The sequence below is a fragment of the Lutra lutra genome, chromosome 1 (genome assembly GCF_902655055.1).
Source record: "Lutra lutra chromosome 1, mLutLut1.2, whole genome shotgun sequence".
NCBI classification, from domain to species: Eukaryota; Metazoa; Chordata; class Mammalia; order Carnivora; family Mustelidae; genus Lutra; species Lutra lutra.
In genome coordinates, this window is record NC_062278.1 from 5,262,620 (window position 1) to 5,281,142 (window position 18,523).

The 18,523-nt window shown below is 46.6% G+C and overlaps 1 protein-coding gene across 1 annotated transcript in view; it reads left to right on the forward strand.

Moving 5' to 3' along the window:
- Positions 1–18,523, forward strand: part of DSCAM (DS cell adhesion molecule) — a 780,684-nt gene that overhangs the window by 653,562 nt on the left and 108,599 nt on the right. Inside the window, exon 18 of the mRNA XM_047708625.1 lies at positions 9,780–9,850. Within this exon, the coding sequence (XP_047564581.1) occupies positions 9,780–9,850 (71 nt within the window). The remainder of the gene's footprint in view (positions 1–9,779; positions 9,851–18,523) is intronic.

Genomic DNA, 18,523 nt, shown 5'->3' on the forward strand with positions numbered 1-18,523 from the left:
TTGAAAATTTAGAAGATAGAGATAAGCATTTTGAAGAAGGCAAAACTACTTTCCCAATCCACCACCTATGGCTACCTGTGGGCACAGTGCTATCACCTACTGAATCATTCATTGCACACACACAAACTCTCACACATGCACGCATGCACACACTGCCACCCCGCCCCATCCACCACCACACGCACATGGCTACCAAGGGTGAACTGACCAGTTTGTGGGGGTCTGAGCCATTGGGCAGTGCCAGTGAAGGCTGGCCATCAACCCACGTACTGGTGGGAGAGGCGGAAGCCAGCTGCCATTGAGCGGCTCTGGGGAAGGAAAGGCAAGGACCCAGGCCTGGCTCCTATCTTGGGAGGAAGAGTGTCCAACCTTAAATCTGGCTTTCCATTCCCTAACAGGAATCAGAGCCAATCAGCCACTACTTACTGCTACAGTGAAATCAGAACTTAGTCTCAGATCCCGTCTTCATCACCAGGTTTAAGGTGGTCCTCCCCAGATGAGTGAGTGCACAGGAAGATTGTTTCAGCTTTCAGCTGGGGAATGAGGTCTGTTCCTGACATCTTCCCTCCATCCCCTTCTCTTTGACCATCATCAATGGCATTCTAAGAAGACATCACTCTATAGACCCCTTAAGTACTTGCCTCCAATTCATAACGATGCCTTCCACCATCTATTTCACAAATCCTGTACTAGTAGACATGTCTATTGTTTTCCATTTTTTATTACTCTAAATGCCACTGTGATGAACATCCTTTGTGGCCTGTTTTTTGACACTTTGATTATGCTCTTAGGTTAAATTCCAAGCAGTGAGATTGCTGGGCCAAAACAAATGCAAACATTTAACTCTACTGCTACATGTAGTCAGTACCATCCATGAGAAATGGGTGACATGGACAGGTCTCCCAGCAGTGGGGATGAGCCCTCCATTCTCCACCTGGGAACATACTGGTTCTGGAAAATTGTTTTCAAGGGTGGGTGATAGGACAGCTATATTCTTGAGTGTCTGAGGATGAGCCATCCTCAGATGTGATTTCTCATCTGCAAAATGGACATAACGATGCCTTTCTCGTCCTCACCACAAACAGATGGATAATTAGGGGGAGTGGGGGATGCAAGCTCTAAAAGTACTTCGTATTTCTCAGAAACAAGTGAGAAGTGAATGTCAACGGGCTCCTGCAGAACTAGAATCTTCTTTAAATATTTAAACAGCCCCCGAACTTCCTGGAATTTCATCACATTGTGTATTTAGGAAGGAGATGCTGACCCCAAATGTAATCTTGGATGCACTGCTCAATCATCTCCCTCCCTTAACCCTTGCTCTAACTGTGCCCCATCTGGACTTCCTTCTCAAAAGAACTGTATTCCCAATGGTGCCTCTGGTGGCGGCCTCGAGATGGCCGTGATGAGTCCTGCTGCTGGTGCTCTTTCTTGGGCTCTCCGTGGCCTCTGCTGCATCTGACAGTTGCCATGGCAACATCTGTCTCCCAGCCAGAAGTCCAGGTGAATAGCCACTCCAGGTTCCTGGCCTGCAGGACCATTCCCTAGGCCCTCTGCAGACAGTCTCTTGGCTTCCAGGACTGACCTCTGGGATTTGCCCTGCGCACGGGCTGCTCAGGGCCCCATGGAGCCTCTCTGATTTACTATTTAGATGAGCAAGGGGAAAAATGCAAGGAGGGGAGCAGGTAGAGCAAAGGGAAGCTCCAAAACAGAATTTGTCTTTGTCTTGGTGCATAGGCTTTGTGGCTGACCTGCAGAAATCAGGTTTTCTGACTTGTGACTCATGGAGAAGGTAGGGCAACTGTCCTGGCCATAGGTCCCCTCATCAGAATTGCTTGCAGTGGCAGCAGATTGCTACTAATGCTTCCCAGCAACTATACCCCAAGGCACATTTTTGGGGGGTTATTGTCATCTCAAGGTGACCTTTTTCCATCCTTATTGCTCACTTTCCTTAAGAAAAAAAAAAGGGGGGGCTATCTCTCAAGCAGGCCATCTCTCTCTCAAGTGGAAGCTGTAGACCCTGTCATCTCTATGGTAATACAGGACCCAGGTCTCAGGCCCAGGGGACATCTCTCAGTACCGAGCTGGAAATGTGTCTATGAGGTGGTTAGGTTGGGGTCTTCCCCACCTCCTCTGCTTTGAAGCTACACTCGTCTTCCTATAGCCCCTTCCTGCCCCCAGTTCTCTGCATGTGTGCTGTGCCCTCTGTCTGGAACGCCGTCCAAGTTCCCTGTCTTCCCAGATGATGTGAGTGCCTCCTCCCCACCTAAGTGGGAATCCTTCTGACAATTGCCTCCAAGGCATGTCGTCTTTCTGCATGGACCTCGGGGTCCTGGGTGATGCTGTGCCCCCTCAACATGAGTGGCTACAGGCTCCTCCTGTTTTCCTCTTCATGTGTGTGTGGCGCAAGGCAGACCATTCATGGAAATCCAATGTGGGAGGAATCATCATAGAGAGGCCTTGCAGGACTGTGTTAGAATGGGTGTAACAGTGATCGTGTGTGTGTATGTGTATAGGATGTATTTGCACTGACATTTTGAAGGGTCTTATAAAGCAGGAAAAGTAGAGAAAGGCAAAAGGGAAGGGATTTGGAAGGTAGAAGAAGAAGGCACACCCAACCAGAGCTCCAAGACCATAGGAATCATCGGGACCAGCAGCCTGAGATTTCCAGCCCTGTCCTGATGGGCTGGCGGTGTCCCAGGTCATAAACCGAAGCCCAAGCACAGCAGGCCTGAGCCTGTTTGGCTTCTGTCCGTCTACCATAGTGCAAATCTTCGAATTTAGGTGCCAACTTTTGAAATTGGGAAAATTCACATCAAAATCCAAATTTAAAGATCCTCCTGAGTATCTGCTTGGCACCTATCAGCTGGAGCCAAGTATATAGAGGTTACCTTGAGGCTGACCATGGGCTCCCCTCAATTAATCATCATCCCACCCTTCCTTCATTTAAGGGTTTAGCAACTTCAAGCCCCTGGGGCCAAATCCCCTTTAGAACCCTCAAGCAAAGAATGGGGTTTACATTTTAAAAAGAAGACTATGGGGTTGCCTGGGTGGCTCAGTGGGTTAAAGCCTCTGCCTTCAGCTCAGGTCATGATCCCATAGTCCTGGGATCGAGCCCCACATCAGGCTCTCTGCTTAGCAGGAAGCCTTCTTCCCCCCACTCTCTGCCTGCCTGTCTGCCTACTTGTGATCTCTGTCTGTCAAATAATTAAAATCTTTAAAAAATAAATAAATAAAAAGAAGGCTATGTAACAGAGACCTCCCATGGCCTACAGAGTCTGAATATTCACTATTTAGCCCTTTACATGAAAAATTCACAGATCCCTAACTTAGGTCTTGCTCTGGTGGGAATTTGGGTTTGGGATTCCTGTTGTCTCTCCCAGTGCAAAGCTCAGTGAAGAAGGAATCCCTGCCATCTGCACAGAATCCTTACCTAATGTTGGAAAACAGTGTTTCCCAGTGCCACCACACCCAGGGTGTTTTCATGTGAAAGTGCACAGGGGTGATATCATACACGCTGATGCCCTCGACACACAGCAGGGGCCTCACTGTCTAGTGCTCTCCTCCCAACTCCCCTTACCATCCCCTAAGCCCTCAAAGAGGAGAAGGTGAGGGAGGAAGTGGAGATGCTATCAGAAGTCTACAGGATTAGACCCTAACAGACCAGAAATGCACTGACTCGCCAGGCTCACTCAAGACCCATGAGCATGTCCCATCCACAGGTGACTGTCACCAAGACCAATTTCCCCTAAAGGTCACATGTCACCTATGGCCTCTGCCCAAGTTTGGGTTGGCTGATCCCTTCACTATTTCATTATGAATCTGCCCCTAGAACCTGGACATTCAGTTCTTCAGGAGCTCGCTGGGAAACCACTGAATTTTTTCAGATGCCTCAGAGTGGAAGGTCGGAATTACGGAAGAGTCGCCACATGGAGTCTTCGGGTTTCCATTGGATCCAGCACTAAATTAACATCTCTTTGTACCCTTCCTGATCACATTCCAGAGCAGCAGCTCCAATCTAGAGGAAGTGTCCCCTCTCTGTGCTGAGCTGGGGGGAGGAGGGAGACAGGATACGATGAGGCTTAAGGAACAAAAGGCATCCACATGTAACAGTAAACATGAAGTGTGGTGCACAGTAGGGCCCCGTGTGGCATCAACTGTATTCCTCCAAGGGACATCAAAGGCACAGGGTCTGCCCACCAGGAAGAACCAGGCATGCCCTGCACCTGAGCCTTCAGCAATCTGCCTCCATAGCCTTCGTTTCTCTCCAGCTTCCATTTAGAGACTTTGGCTGCCTTACTGCTCCTCATTCATGCTCTGTATACACTCCTTGGCTAACCTAGAATGTTCTGGAATGTTTTGGAATATTCCTCCCCCTCTTCCCACACCTGCTCAGGTGTTTGGTCAAAGGTCATCTCAGTGAGTCCTACCTTGACACCCCTTATTTAAAGTCCAACCCACTGCCCACTCTGGCACACTTGGCGCCCTCCCTCCCTCAATATTCTCCTTTGTAGGAATAACATCACCATCAACATAACGTATAATTTATATAAAAATAACTAAAAAAATGAGTAAAAACCTGCATATACTTTACCAATTTATTTTGTTTAGATCTATTTTGGTCCCTCCCACAAGGTCAGGAGTAGTTGCCTGTTTGGTTCATTGCCGTATCCCAAACACCAAGAACAGTGTTTGGCATGTAATACATGTCAGATAAATAAAGAGTTTAAACTAATAAGCTACTTACTTGATAAATAATTATTACATGAAGTTCTCTTTTCCCTGTCTGGGGGGTCAACTGTTCTTTGTTTCATTTGGTTTTTATCAAACACCGTTCTTTGCCCAGCGAAGAGCGTCCTTCTCACCCCCCTGCCTCCAGCAGAGGAACCCATGCTTGTACCCTAGTCCTTGCCGACTTTTGGACCTGCAAAGAAGAGTAAGCCCTCAGTAAATCCCCCAATAAGAGAGAGAAATTTGGGAGTGATTCCCAGGGAGATGGTCCAGCCAGGGTAAATGATTGAGTTGGCACCGACACTCTGCAGAAGCCAGGAGATGGCTTTGTGGAGAGGAGGGTATTTCAAGGGCGGAGGGGAGTTCTGAGGCTGAGGTCTTGCATTCACCGATTGGAAGTGAGAGAGAGGACCATCGTGAAGAGTGACTGTCAGGGAAGCAGGAGGCAGGAGAGGAGGCCGCTGAGGAGGTGAGGAGGAGAGCCAGGCCCGGTACCTGGGAGAGGAAATAAGAGCTGAGGTCTGCATGTCTGGCACTCAGGAAGGGTCTGTCATCACTGTCTTGACCAAACAGAATTCATAAACGTTGTCTTGCCTGGGAAGAGCATTAGGAACTGCACATATCATCTTCAATTATTCCTGTTTTGCAGATTGAACAATTTTGGCTTCTGCAGAAATGCAGAGATTATTTATTTTGGAAAACCACCTTCATTATTAATGCTTACCTCCTATCCTTCTCCTCTCGCAAGAAAAAGTGAAATATTCTGGTTTAAAAACAGAAGAAGAAACTACGTTTTCCATATATAGTAAAGCTTCAGCTCAGGAACATAAAAATAAATTCTTGAATGTCAGACGTCAACACAGTTTTCAAAGTTAGTTAAATAAGTGAGTACCCAATGGTTGATCTTGAATACTTTCAGCTTTGGGGAATTCAGTCTGTCTTGGATTAAATTTTACAGAAATTGTCTACTTGCCAGGAGATGAGGACCTGTGGAATAATTACAGCTCAAGAGCTTTAAGGAAAGCATGAAATTTCTGAAAGCAGACTCATTTTTTTATTGTGTTACATTAGTCGCATACAGTACATCATTCGTTTTTTTTTAAGATTTTTTTAAAAATTTATTTGACAGAGAGAGAGATTACAAGTAGGCAGAGAGGCAGGCAGAGAGAAGGGGGGGAGGCAGGCTCCCCACTGAGCAGAGAGCCTGACATGGGGCTCAATCCCAGGACCCTGAGATCATGACCTGAGCTGAAGGCAGAGGCTTTAACCCACTGAGCCACCCAGGTGCCCCACATCATTAGTTTTTGACGTAGTTTCCATGATTCATTGTTTGCATATAACACCCAGTGCTCCGTGCAATATTATATATATAATTTTAAAAAGTTTTTCCTCTAATGCTTTAGAGGAATGGAAAATTCAGTTCCCAAACAAAATGCCTCCTAATTATATTGGGCATGACTCTAATGTATGCATATAGATTATATTCTTTTGGAGTTTCTCTTTGACGTTGTTTCTATCCCTTTATTTTTGAGGGAGAGGTCTGGACTAGATTGGAAAAACAAATTCTCCCCAATTCATGACTGCATCATTGACTTTACATTTTCTGATAGAATCAAGGTCATTTTGCAAACACTATCCTCCTGTCTTTGTTTTTAAGCATGACTGTATCATATTGAGGCTGTGATGCCCACGTTCACAGCCTCCCCCTGCCCCCAAAATGCCCCACCAAAGGCCACAGCCAGAGACACCCAAAGGAAGCAGGATAAGATGCTGTCCCCACTTTACCTGCCATTCCTCACCGACAAGACCTTCCTTACGTCTGATTTAGCACAATTAAATTAAAATAATGCAGCCCCCATATAGCTGTCAGACCTCAGAATCAGTTTTTCAAGAAGGATTTTTGTGAATGAACCCCATGTTTCTCGATGACCACAGAATTATCAGCATGAGAGAAATCGCAGATCTTCATGGGAGCTTGTATCAAAAGGCAGTCCTGCTTGAAGGGCATGACCCTGGGAGCAGAAATTAGGTACAGAGCTATAAGAACAATGATGGCAGGTCACTGGATGCCAGCCCCTCCCTTGGTCCCTGCTCTGGAGTTGGCTTCAGTGCTAACACTGCCTTCCCGCATGGGGACTCATGGGTAGATCCAAGAGCCCGCCGCACCCCCAGAAAACCAGCTGTCCCCAGGGCCTGCTGGGTGAAAGAGGTGTGCTGTGCATTCTGGTTGGCACATTGCTTTACCCTTCAAAGCGGGGACTTGCTCCGGAACCCAGATCGGGAGGCCATGCAGCTCGGAGTCAGCTGGGGAAGGACAGCCTGGTGCAAAGGTGTCCCTGCACCAAGTGCCCAGTGCCACTGTGATTGTGATGGTCCCCACACTGAGGTAGGGGAGACTGGGGGGTGACGCCCAGATGTGCGCAGGCAATCCTGGTGGAGGGAAAAGGAAGCTCAAAGACAGAAGGTCAGATCTGCCCAGGGCAGGTGCGTTTGGGTTCCACTGAGATGTTGACCATGGCTGAGCCCGGGGGGTCGGGGGGTGGTACATGGGGTTGGGGGTGGAGAACAGAGCATGCAGAGGGAGGCAGGATACAGAACGCAAGAACACAGGGAAGTGAGTGTGATGTCCGAGTGGCTTCAAGGGTGCTCTGGGCCCGTGTCCCCTTTAAAAGAGGTAAAGCGGAAACCAGATCAGTGCTTAGGACCCAAATAGAAACTGGCACCAGCCATGGATGCGAGACTGGGGCAGGCTGTCCAGCGAGGCTGAAAGCCTCAGTGGGGACACTGACAGACCAAGCACAAAGAGGAGACATACAGAAGAGAGGTCAGGCCGGTGTTAGCAGGACGAAGGAGCTAAGGAGAAAGAAGCTGACTCCCCTGTCTTTCTCTCCCGGCCCTTGTAAACACTTCCTGCCCCCAAATCTCCAATTCCTTTCAAGTTCATATTTGAAAAAAGAATGAACCATCTTTTCTGGCAAACCGGCTTCTCCTCGTCTTCTCATTTCTCCTAGTCCTGCCAGCCTGGGCTTCTGGAGTCAGAGCCCCCCAACCGCTGCCTTCTTGCTCATGTAGGGAGCCAGAGGGAGGGCCCAGTTGTCCCTCCCCCAGGAGAAGAAGTTGGGCTCCTGTTTCTTCCTGCCCAGTGTCAATGATTTCCCCAGTCTACCTGCACACTCTGTCTGCACCTGTCGATGCCGTCGGGAAGGCCCACACACAACTTCTCCCTGTGTTATGTTCACAAGTCAAACAGGGGCTCTGTGTTCCCTGTGCTGTGCAGGGCACATGTTTCCATCGGCCACCGCCATTCCCTGAGCCCTTGCGTTCCTAAAGTCACGGCCCACCTTCCTTCTCCCATTCTGATTTCTTGCCTTTGCCTCTTAGGTTTTTTTATTTTTATTTTTTGAAAGATTTTGTTTATTTATTTGAAAGGGAGAGGGAGAGAGAGCAGGTGCCAGATGGATGAGGGGCAGATGGAGAAGCAGACTCCCCGCAAAGCAGAAAGCCCAACACAGGGCTTGATCCCAGACCCTGAGCTCATGATGTGAGCTGAAGGCAACTGCTTAGCCAACTGAGGCACCCAGGCACCCCTGACCTTGTCTCTTATTATTTGCTAAGAAAACACAACCAGCAAGTCCACCAAAAGTTCCCCCATTGTTTCCTCCCTCCTCCCACCGCAGAGATGGTCACTCTGATGTCCCAGGACCTCACCATCTCCATTCCTGACAATACACTTGCCTCTGTGTTCAGACATTGTTCCTTCAAGCATACCTTTTCTTTTCATTCTATGAATTTCCTCCTCCTCTCCCCATGTGTCAAACACCCAATGATAATGATTATTATTGCTTGTATTTACTGAGTACATTATTTTCATAACAACCCTATGACATGCATTTTATTGTCCTGTTCTATAAAGAAGGAAACCGAGACACAGAGGAATTAAGTAACCACATAGCTGCTAAGTGAGATAGCCAGAATTTGGACTCAGAAAGAAAGATGGAAACACCCATCAGCTTAGCAACTTTATTACTCGAAACTTCTCCTGAACCAAGGAGATCATGTTTCCCTTGACCTTGCTTCTCCCCTAATCTGACCTTTACCTTTACCCTTCCACCGATTTCCAGACCCTTCAAACCAGCTCACAATCAGTACTGCTACTTTCTCATCTGCCTCTTCTGCAAAAGGGCATCTCCATGTCCACAGAAACGGCCCTTGTGCAGCTCAGCAGGGATGGCAGGACCGTCCATCCCACAGAGACCCCAAAGTGGTCTCTTCCTCCAAGTCCCGAGTTCCCTCTTGCTTCTGCTTCTTGGAAGATGCTTCAGTGTCCTCCGTGCTGTAGGCTGGCAGACTCTTCTCTCTCACAGTACGTGCATTCTGCTGTTCTAGTAACACGTGAGCTCTCGGTGGACTAAAAGATGTTCTGCCTCTTAGTTCTACACTGTGTGCCTGGTGCTCGCACGTTTCTGATACCCAGTGACTGACTGGAACCAGCAGGTAATTGGATTCCTGCAAGTTTTGGAAATAGGGTGGTGTGAGTTGCATGCTTTGACTCTTTAACTCTGCTTCTGCTTTCTGAGGCTACCACCCCTGGGTCATGAGAGTTTTCAAGCACAAAGTGTGAAAACCCAAAGCCATCAAAGGGACTCAACTGATTTTTTTTTCCCCCATGACTCCAATGCCATTGTCCCTAAACATGAGTTCCAAGGGAAAAAGAAGGGTCTTCGATAGGCACCACAGGGTTTCATAAAAGCCATGTTGTCTTACCCCTTCCTGTCTTACCTGAGAACTTGCTCCAACTTGAGTGGATTAATCACGTTGTCAAAGGTGTGGTGAGGAAGAACGCAAGGACAGGTCCTCAAGGTTCATTTCTTGTGGGAACGAGGATGCAAAGGGTGAATTCAGTACCAACAACTCGGCCAGACTGGTCTGCTCACTAAAGCTGCAAACACACTCCTCTGTGCTGCTGGGGGCCTGTCTCCTGGACTGGCATGTTGTGTAGACACCAGCCTGTCTAGAACTCGGCTCTAACCTGTGGGTTCTGGTCTTTACAGCTCCCGACGGCCCGCCTCAGGAGGTGCACCTGGAGCCCCTGTCATCTCAGAGCATCAGGGTCACCTGGAAGGTAAACCGAGCAAACCCTTGCATTCCTGGCACGGTGTTTGTGGAGTGAGCACTTCAGGCACATGCCTTGTTAGGATGCCAAGATAGTGACATTGTGTGAAACTTTGGTTTTGCCACGTTAGATTAAAAGCTCTTTTCTTGACGTCCAGTATATGTATCCACATTCTGAATACTTTTACAGCCAATTCCGTTTGCAGGGAGAGTGGAGTTGGTGTGTTTTCCTTTTGTTCTTTGAATCTGTTGGGGTCCCGAGAGCTGGTTGCCGCACAAGTAGGGGAGTGCATGTGCTTGGCACACCTAGCTTCGATCCAGGGGAAGCTTTTTCTAAGTGCTTTTCCAAAGTGTCAGATCCAAGCATGGCAGATAGCCCACTGAACTGGCAGAAAAGACTGTCACCCTCACTGTGCCACCAGCTAACAACGTCCTTGAGAATGCCCTTCCCTTCCTCCTCAGCGTGGTGGCCTGCGGAGCCAGCTGCCATCCAAGGCAGTGGTGCCCACTCGTGGCTGCAGATGTGGGCTGGTCATTGGTCAGCCGAGGGCTTGTGGCTGGTCACTGGGATAGACCCTTGAGCTACAGAGCAAACAACTACACAGGCAGCACAGTTTCGCCCAGTACGGCTGCCATGTTTTTCACAGCGAAGGCGTTGGTGAAGGAAGCCGCGTTGGTTATGTGCTGGAGCATGCTGGTCACAGGCGGCATGTGAGGTCCCACTGCCCCGGGGATCTTGAAGTCACTCACCCAGCGGGGAAAGCTGTCTTGGGAATTACTCATCCCTGGATGGGCTCCTGCAGATGGTGACTGTGGACTCTACTTAGAATGTTCTTGTTGGGTCCCCTCTTGTGTGAGCCGCACTGGCTCTTCCAGTTCGGAGGTCCCCTTCCTCTGCTCTCCCCCTTTCCCAGCGTCCTCACTCAGAGCAGAAGCCAACACCCACAGTGGGGTCCTCGAGTGGCTCGCCCCTAAAACCATAAAGGCCTAGTGCATCACCCCTGTTGTTGGTGTTTTCCTTCTGGTGTCAGCTGTTTTGTAAAGGGAGCTGCCTCTGTAACAAAAAGGCTCCTCGTTGTCAGGGTGGTCACCATCTTCAGTACCGATGCCACAGCCCCTTTATGCGAGCCCTTATACCCCAGCCGGTGGTTGGCTCTGGTGGGCAGCAGGCAGGGGTGTTCGGCCGCACAGACAGCACAGGCCAAGCAGCGTGGGAAGTGCTGGCGTTTCCATGAGCGTATCCGCCAGCTGCGAGCATCACACACCATACAATAAAAGGCCCTCAGCGAGCCATAACCCTGGACCCATCCTGGCCACTCTGCAGATGGAATGCTGACTCACTCTGCCTCAGTTAAAGGCTCTGTGAGGCCTCATCCCCTGGCTCTGCTCAGTCTCACACTTCGCCACTGAGGAAGGCCAGCCACTCCTGTGGCCCCTAAAGATTTCTGGGTCCTGCCTGAGAAAGGTGTCTGTCCGCAGAGCTCAGGCACCTAAAAAGGGAAATTTTCAAGACTTTCCAGGCATGGTGTCTTTTCAGTCTCCAGAAGAGAACAGAAGCTAAAGTCAGTAAATCACAGTTAAAGTATTTCTTCTTAATGTTGTATGGAAAGAAAGCCCTGCTCCCGCTAGATCATGAGCCAGTGGTAGTGCACGGTTCGTGGAGCCACGGTTTCTCTCGGAGCTGTGGGCAGGTATTGTGGGGCCTGTCAGTGCGGACAGGTGTCCGGGAGACTTAACAGACTGAACCAGGTAAGGACCCCCCGTTCGCTGGCTTGTCATTTCATATCTGCCTGGTTACGTCATGAGAGTGCATCCCTGGTTCGACTGAACTGTATGCTTTTATCTACAATCCAAAGTATATGTAAAGGACATTTTCCTGCATGAAATATGCCTAGATTTTATGGTGTAAATACCAAAGACTTGCATTTTGTGTAAGGAAACTGACCAGAGAGGGAAAGAGAGAAGGAAGTAAGGAGAGAAGGAAAAATCACATTAACCCAGAGAGGGAGCCGTGCCCCAGTTGACAGGACAGCAACACCACGGTCATGAGGCAGCGAGCTGGGAGCTCATTCAGGGTCACAGGACGACTGACAGAAGTGAAAGCTGCACTCAGGGGAGAGAGGAGACAGAGGGGAGAATGGTGCCATGGCTTTGGTGGGAAAACAGCCATTTTAGACTCTTGACCTCTGAAGGGTCCCAGGCACTCTGGCAGCCTATAACACTGGAGCTAGATCCTGGTTGTTTAATTATAGTATAAGCAACCCTTCTGTGACATATCCCTCCCACTGAACAAAATAAACAGCACAACTTCCCCTTTTCATTTTAGCCATGTCTTTCACCACGGAAAAGGTCCAAGCTTTTAAAATTTCAAGGCTGCTGAAGGTTCCCCATGACCCACTGAATGTAGACTGAGACCCACTGGACTCAAGAGGCCATGCAGCATTGGCTGCAGGTGTCACCCCCCCCTTGCCCCTGTTCCAACAGGCCATTCACGTGCCCACAGCTGGCATCTCCCTCCTCCTTCGCTGTCACTGATGACACTGTTTCTCACACCCCCCACCCCGTCCAGTCCTGCATGACTCTGGAAGGAACTGTCTGAGCCCCCGTGTGACCTTCACTCTTGGTGACAGCTCAGTGAGGCCCCATCCCACGGGTTCTACCTTCTGCATGCCTGGACCTCCTCTGTGGTTCAGAGAGCTGTTTAAGGTCAGGGAGGACCTCGTTCACCTCTGGTCCCCAGTGGGTGGTATGCTTGCATGAATGAATGAGGGAGGGAACAAATGAGTGGACGAGGACATCTGTGAGTTGAGAATGAAGGAGTCCACAGCCCAAGTGTTCCAATCACAGCAGCCTCCCAAACATTCCGTCTTTCAGGAACTGCCATGGAGAAGGCCCCCAGCTGGGAGGGGCTCCAGCCCCAGCTCCAGCCTGTACTATTGTGGGGTCTAATTCACGCTGCTGTGAAGTTCCCTGAGCCCCCCTGCGGTGGGTGCCCAAGACTGCCATCCCACTCAGTGGAGCACAGGGACCCACCGCTTTGCCGATGGGCTTCTCCTGTAATTTACTGAAAAAATACATGACAGTAATGGTTCAAAAAATTTGTGATAAGCATCAGAGGAAATGGCCCTCTGCACATCACATCAAATGTCAGCCTTCAGGAAGATGTCCAAGAACCAGTGCCCTATTAAATAGGGCTTTTAATAATTTTAAGTATTTGGAGTTAACTAAAAACGCTGATCAGTGCCTTGACAGGAACTCGAGAGATAGCGTTAAGTGGTTCCAAATAACTAAAAAGGAAGTAAATGATAATAAAGATTCATTTTCTAGCTCTTGTTCCTCCCCTTTGAAAAATAGAAGAGTTTGCATAAGCAAATGCAGTTTCTTGCAGTTTTTGCTGGGGTTATTCAGAATCAGAGAGAAGATGGGGGCACCTGGCTGGCTCAGTCAGTTAAGCACCTGACTCTTGATTTCAGCTCAGGTCACAGTCTCAGTGTCACAGGGTCCAGCTCCACGGTGGGCTTGTAGCTCAGCTCAGAGTCTGCTTGGCCCTTTCCCTCTGCTCCATACCCCTCCTCTCAAACAAAGAAATAAATAAAATCTTTAAAGAATCAGAAAGAGGGGCGCCTGGGTGGCTCAGTGGGCTAAAGCCTCTGCCTTCGGCTCAGGTCATGATCTCGGGGTCCTGGAATCGAGCCCTGCATCGGGCTCTCTGCTCAGCAGGAAGCCTGCTTCCTCCTCTCTCTCTGCCTGCCTCTCTGCCTACTTGTGATCTCTCTCTGTCAAATAAATAAATAAAGTCTTTTTAAAAAATCAGAATATTTAAAGCTACTGATTATTGATAATATATTTAATTAAGTACCTCAAAATCATAAACCTAAAGGAGAACTTTTTGGCTTTTCAGAAAATTATGGTTCTAGTCTATCTCCCTAAGTGTCAAAATACTGACAGGATAAGTCTCTTTTGACAGTGCCTGTCACCTTCTCTTCTGGTCAGTCTCAGAATCAACCAGTCTCATTTTATTGCAAATGAAGGACAGTTTGATTGCTTGCTATCTGTATGTGTTCATAACATAAAATCTTAAGTATCTGAAATATTTAACTCTTACAAGTATCTCAAAACATTTCTCCAGAGGATGCAATTTAAGGCAGAGATTTTTTTTTCTCTTGTAAGAAGTCTTTTCAGAGCCATATGCTATTCCAAAACTATGAATATTTCAATTGTTTAAATATTACAGTACTAAAAATGGTTGTCCAGACTGACAACTCAGGACAACATCCTGAGAATAATTTTGCCACTTTCTTGCCCCTCTATATCCAACCCTTTGGCTGAATTTCATTTAGAATGAACAATGTTGCAGAAGAGATTACCTGATTTCCATAAAATTTGAACATCTCGTATTTAGGGATTTAATTAAATTTCAGTAATACTTTTAACTAAAACACCACATCTGCACAATCCCCAGCAATTCCAACTAATTGAGGCATCATTACAATATGTTATGTTTCCCAGATGAGCTCTTACAATGGGAAAATGGCTTAGCTTGTCATTTAAAAACAGAACCTCCTGATTGCCAGTGACCTTCATCATAATGATTTAATAAACTGCAGCCTCCACTTGACTTCGGCATCTAAGTCCCTCTACCCAGGAAATGGCACGCCATGTTGGAAAAGGACTCTCTTCTAGAATGCTATTTCCTGGCTGGGGTCCCTGGGAAACCAGTCTTTGTGAGCACTTGCTGTCAGCCAGGCATTGTGCTCAACTTTGCATGCATTATACCGTTAGATCTGTACACTGCCTATGTCGGGTTTCGTACAAACTCCTGACCTAGAAGGGATTTGCCCAAAATCTGAGGGCTTGGGACTGTCAGGTCGAGGACCCTCACTGACGTTTTCCGACTGGCTTCTAAGCAACTGATAAGCTAAGGTACATAGGGTACCAAGATGGTGTCTTGTGCATAGTAAGTTTCTACAAATATTAGTTTCTTGTACTGTTCCTTCCAACTTCATGTTATAAATTTTACTCAACCTTAATATTACAGAAAATAGGAAAAACGTAATTTCTACCTTATCCCTCTTTCTTTCCAAATGTAAACTTAGCCTAGCATACGTGCAGTAGTAAGTCAACACCCCTTTTTCCAACATCCACTGACATTCAAAAGGGTTGCCTTGAAATTAATTTTACTTCATTCCTTGACTTTTGCTTTAATCCTCAGGGTATGAAAAATTACAAAATTTACATTTCTTCATCAATTTGTTCTAGAGTTGGATTTACAGCAGCTTTATTAAAAATCCCAATGACCAACATGTCTTACAAATATTTAAGGAACCGTCAGCCCTTCCCATATTAGCAAGTCAGCCTCTTCCCCCTCTAACAAGAGGAGGAAAATCCAAACTGATTTCAGAATCTTTTGGTTGTCTGCATACCCTGTGATTCTTCTCTCTCAACTTCTCACAGCTGACTAGCTCTGGGAGGGTAAAGGGTGTGTTTTATTTTGTTTGTTTTGTTTTTGTTTGTCCACTATATCCCCAGTAGAAGTATATTTAAATATTTGTTAAATAATGCATGAGACATTCCCATTTTATATATTCATGTTAAAATATTCATATCGATAGGGGCTACCTTTTCTTTTGGAAACCCTTGGACTATATGCACATCTTACTTTTTGTGTGCATGTGTAAAATATATAAATCCCTTTAATAAAACCACTCATTGCTCATTTGCCTCATTTGCATGTATTTGGCATCTCTCCCCATTGATCCCTTGGATTAGCCTTCCTGGTTTAGCCATGGGATTGGCCTTCACCAGTGACCCCAGTTCTCTGCTCCAGAGAAGAGCCTCAAGCCAGGCTGCCCAAAGGGTCCAGGCTGGCCTCCCAACCTAAGCAGGCGATTCTCCTGGGTCCCAACCCCCAGGTGTAGTGAAAAAAATGCTGACCACATTTCCAAAGGCTGCTCAGCCTCCGGGAGCGTGGGTCCAGGTCTAACACCGGGCATGCTGGAGAGGTTGGCTCAGACTCAGTATAAGGAGGCCCATCCCAGTGTACCTCTCCAGCTAATTGACCCTGACAGGACACAAATTGGGCTTGGACTAAGAGGACCAAGGACATCTCCATTCATCAGCTGGCAGTCCTTTCAGATGGTTTATTCTGAATGCTTCACACTGAGCCTGGATGAACCTGACAAGGCAAGGCGTTTGAAAGCAGGCACTTCCGCTGTTCTGTTTCAGAGCTGTTAGATTATAAACTGCTAGGGTACAGTGAGTCAGGTGGCAAGGACGGTATTTTTGCCTTGATAGAGAACCTATCGTCAAAGATGCAAATATGAGTAGTGCATAAGAATCACGAGGTCATAACTGAAAGAGGATTCTGGACATGAATTGATGACCAGTCATAGGTCTTTCTTTGTCTGACACATCAACATCACATTTTGTAAGTGAATTAGGTCCTAAAGTTGGGACATTGACTAAAAATTGCTCATGGTTGAATAATATTGAAAAATACTGTCTATTAAGTACACTGTGCATAATTTTAGCTATGAAATCTTACAGGGATTGAAGACTATATACAAAAATATCACTGGACAACACTTCACTATGCATAGAGTAGGATTAACATGAGTTAAATCCACCTACAATAAGTAAATTGCATATAATAAGAATATGATATGATATGATGATATGATATGATATGATATGATATGATATAAAAATTACCAGATTAGACTTCAGGAAAATTAGATATTACTCCCACTTCTATATCTAATAAAAATGACCTCAAGCAAGTTACTTTGTCTTTGCTGAAACTCAAAACATTTACACTAGTTCCATTACTTGATAACAGGGAGGATGAAGGATGTGAGGGCACTTGGGAACCTGAAGGATGGGCCCTGAAAGGACAGACTTGGTTTTGATCTCCTCCCTGGATGCTGGCCCTCTAGTGGCTCTAGAGTGTCAGCCTTTTCTGCTGACAATACATCCCAGTAAATGTAAATCTTTTGAAATGTGCCTGAACAAATACATACATACATACATACATACATACATACATACATACATACATACATATACTTATCTTAAATGACCTAATAATTGCTGGATAGGTAGTGATTTTAAGAAAAATATTCATCAGACCGTCTTGGGTATAGTTTTACTGGTTCTCATAAAACACTGACTCTACTTTTAACAGAAAAATCAGAATTCAAGTTACAGTGAATATGGAACTAAGTATTATAAATGCGCTGATTGGCACCCATCAAGCGAGTGAGTACATGAATATAGATTGTTTTGTGTGCCTCGTTTTCCTAGAGAGCACTCATTAAGCCATGTTGCTAATAACACATTTCTCATCAGAAAAATCAAGTAAGGTAGATATGTTAGTAAATGAACACAGATGTTAGGAGTAAAAATCAAAGGAATAATCGAAAGCACGCACAACCAAGAATTCCCCAGACATCAGATGACACCTGTTAAGTCATGGACATGTCTCCTAAGGCAAATGAAGAAATCTGATGTTCCTTTTATGATTTAAAACCAGGATGGACAAAGTTCCCTGTGGTCTGTTTCAGGAAGAACTCTGGCCAGGACAGCTGTGAGCCAATGGTTGCAGGAGACTTTCCTGCATCTAGTCTCCACATTCCATTTTCATGGTAACATGAAACAGAACAGGAAAACACAACGTATGCTTTCAGATTCATTTCGCCAGTACAAATACATTTAACCTAATGCACTAAGATGTACCCAACTAACTCTATCTCAAGGCAATATTTTAAAAGCCACCTCCTCTTTGTATTAAAATCTTTGAGAACTAGTTTTACGGTCTTGTAACTCTTGTGATGGATCCCTCCCATTAGCACATTCTTTTGAAAATTTTAACGTGAGATGTAAAAAGTGCTATATGCTTTGAGTAATCATAGAAATACAGGAAATGAAATGATTCTGCCTTTTAAAGATATATTATCATTTCTGTTTTTTCTGCAAGTTATAATCTAAAGTTGGAAATAAGCCCTGTTTTTATCTAAATAACAGAAGAATTCAGGAGGTGTATTCTGATTGACTTCTGGAAGTCAGAATTCCCAACAAAGTAAGGGATGAGTCAGAGAATGGGCAGTGTCACTCCTGGGGGCTCTGTACAGGACCTGGGGCTGTCTCTGCATCTGGGCACGTCAGGTGCATCCCCCATCTGAGAAGCAGAGTGGTCCCTGGGGGAATCCCACACCCAGGATAGCATGTTCCTGACAGGAGAGATGATCCTACTGAACACTTTCTCAATGCTCTTCTCCTCCATTATCCATTTAAGAGTGCTCATGCCTGAAATTCCTTCAGTTGAGGTTAATGCTTCTCATTACCTAAGCACAGATAAGACAAAGGTAGGTAGTTCTATGGAAGCAATGCCCCTCTATGCTTCAATCATGACATAAAGTGTCCATGGTAGATATTAAATCCACGACCAAAAGTCTGTTGTTGATGCAGAAATTGCTGGTTTTCTTCTGATAGAACATGGGTTAGGACTTCTCCATCCCAGCAAGAAAGGGGACTGACTCCATCAAGCCCTCACCCTAAGCCTTGGCCTCTCTCCAACCTTCCTCTCATGAAGGTGCCTCTCCTCCCACCACAGCTTGCCTCCCATCCTCACCCCACCTCCAATCCCAGCCCACCCTGTGAATTCTACCCCCCACCCTGCACGCTG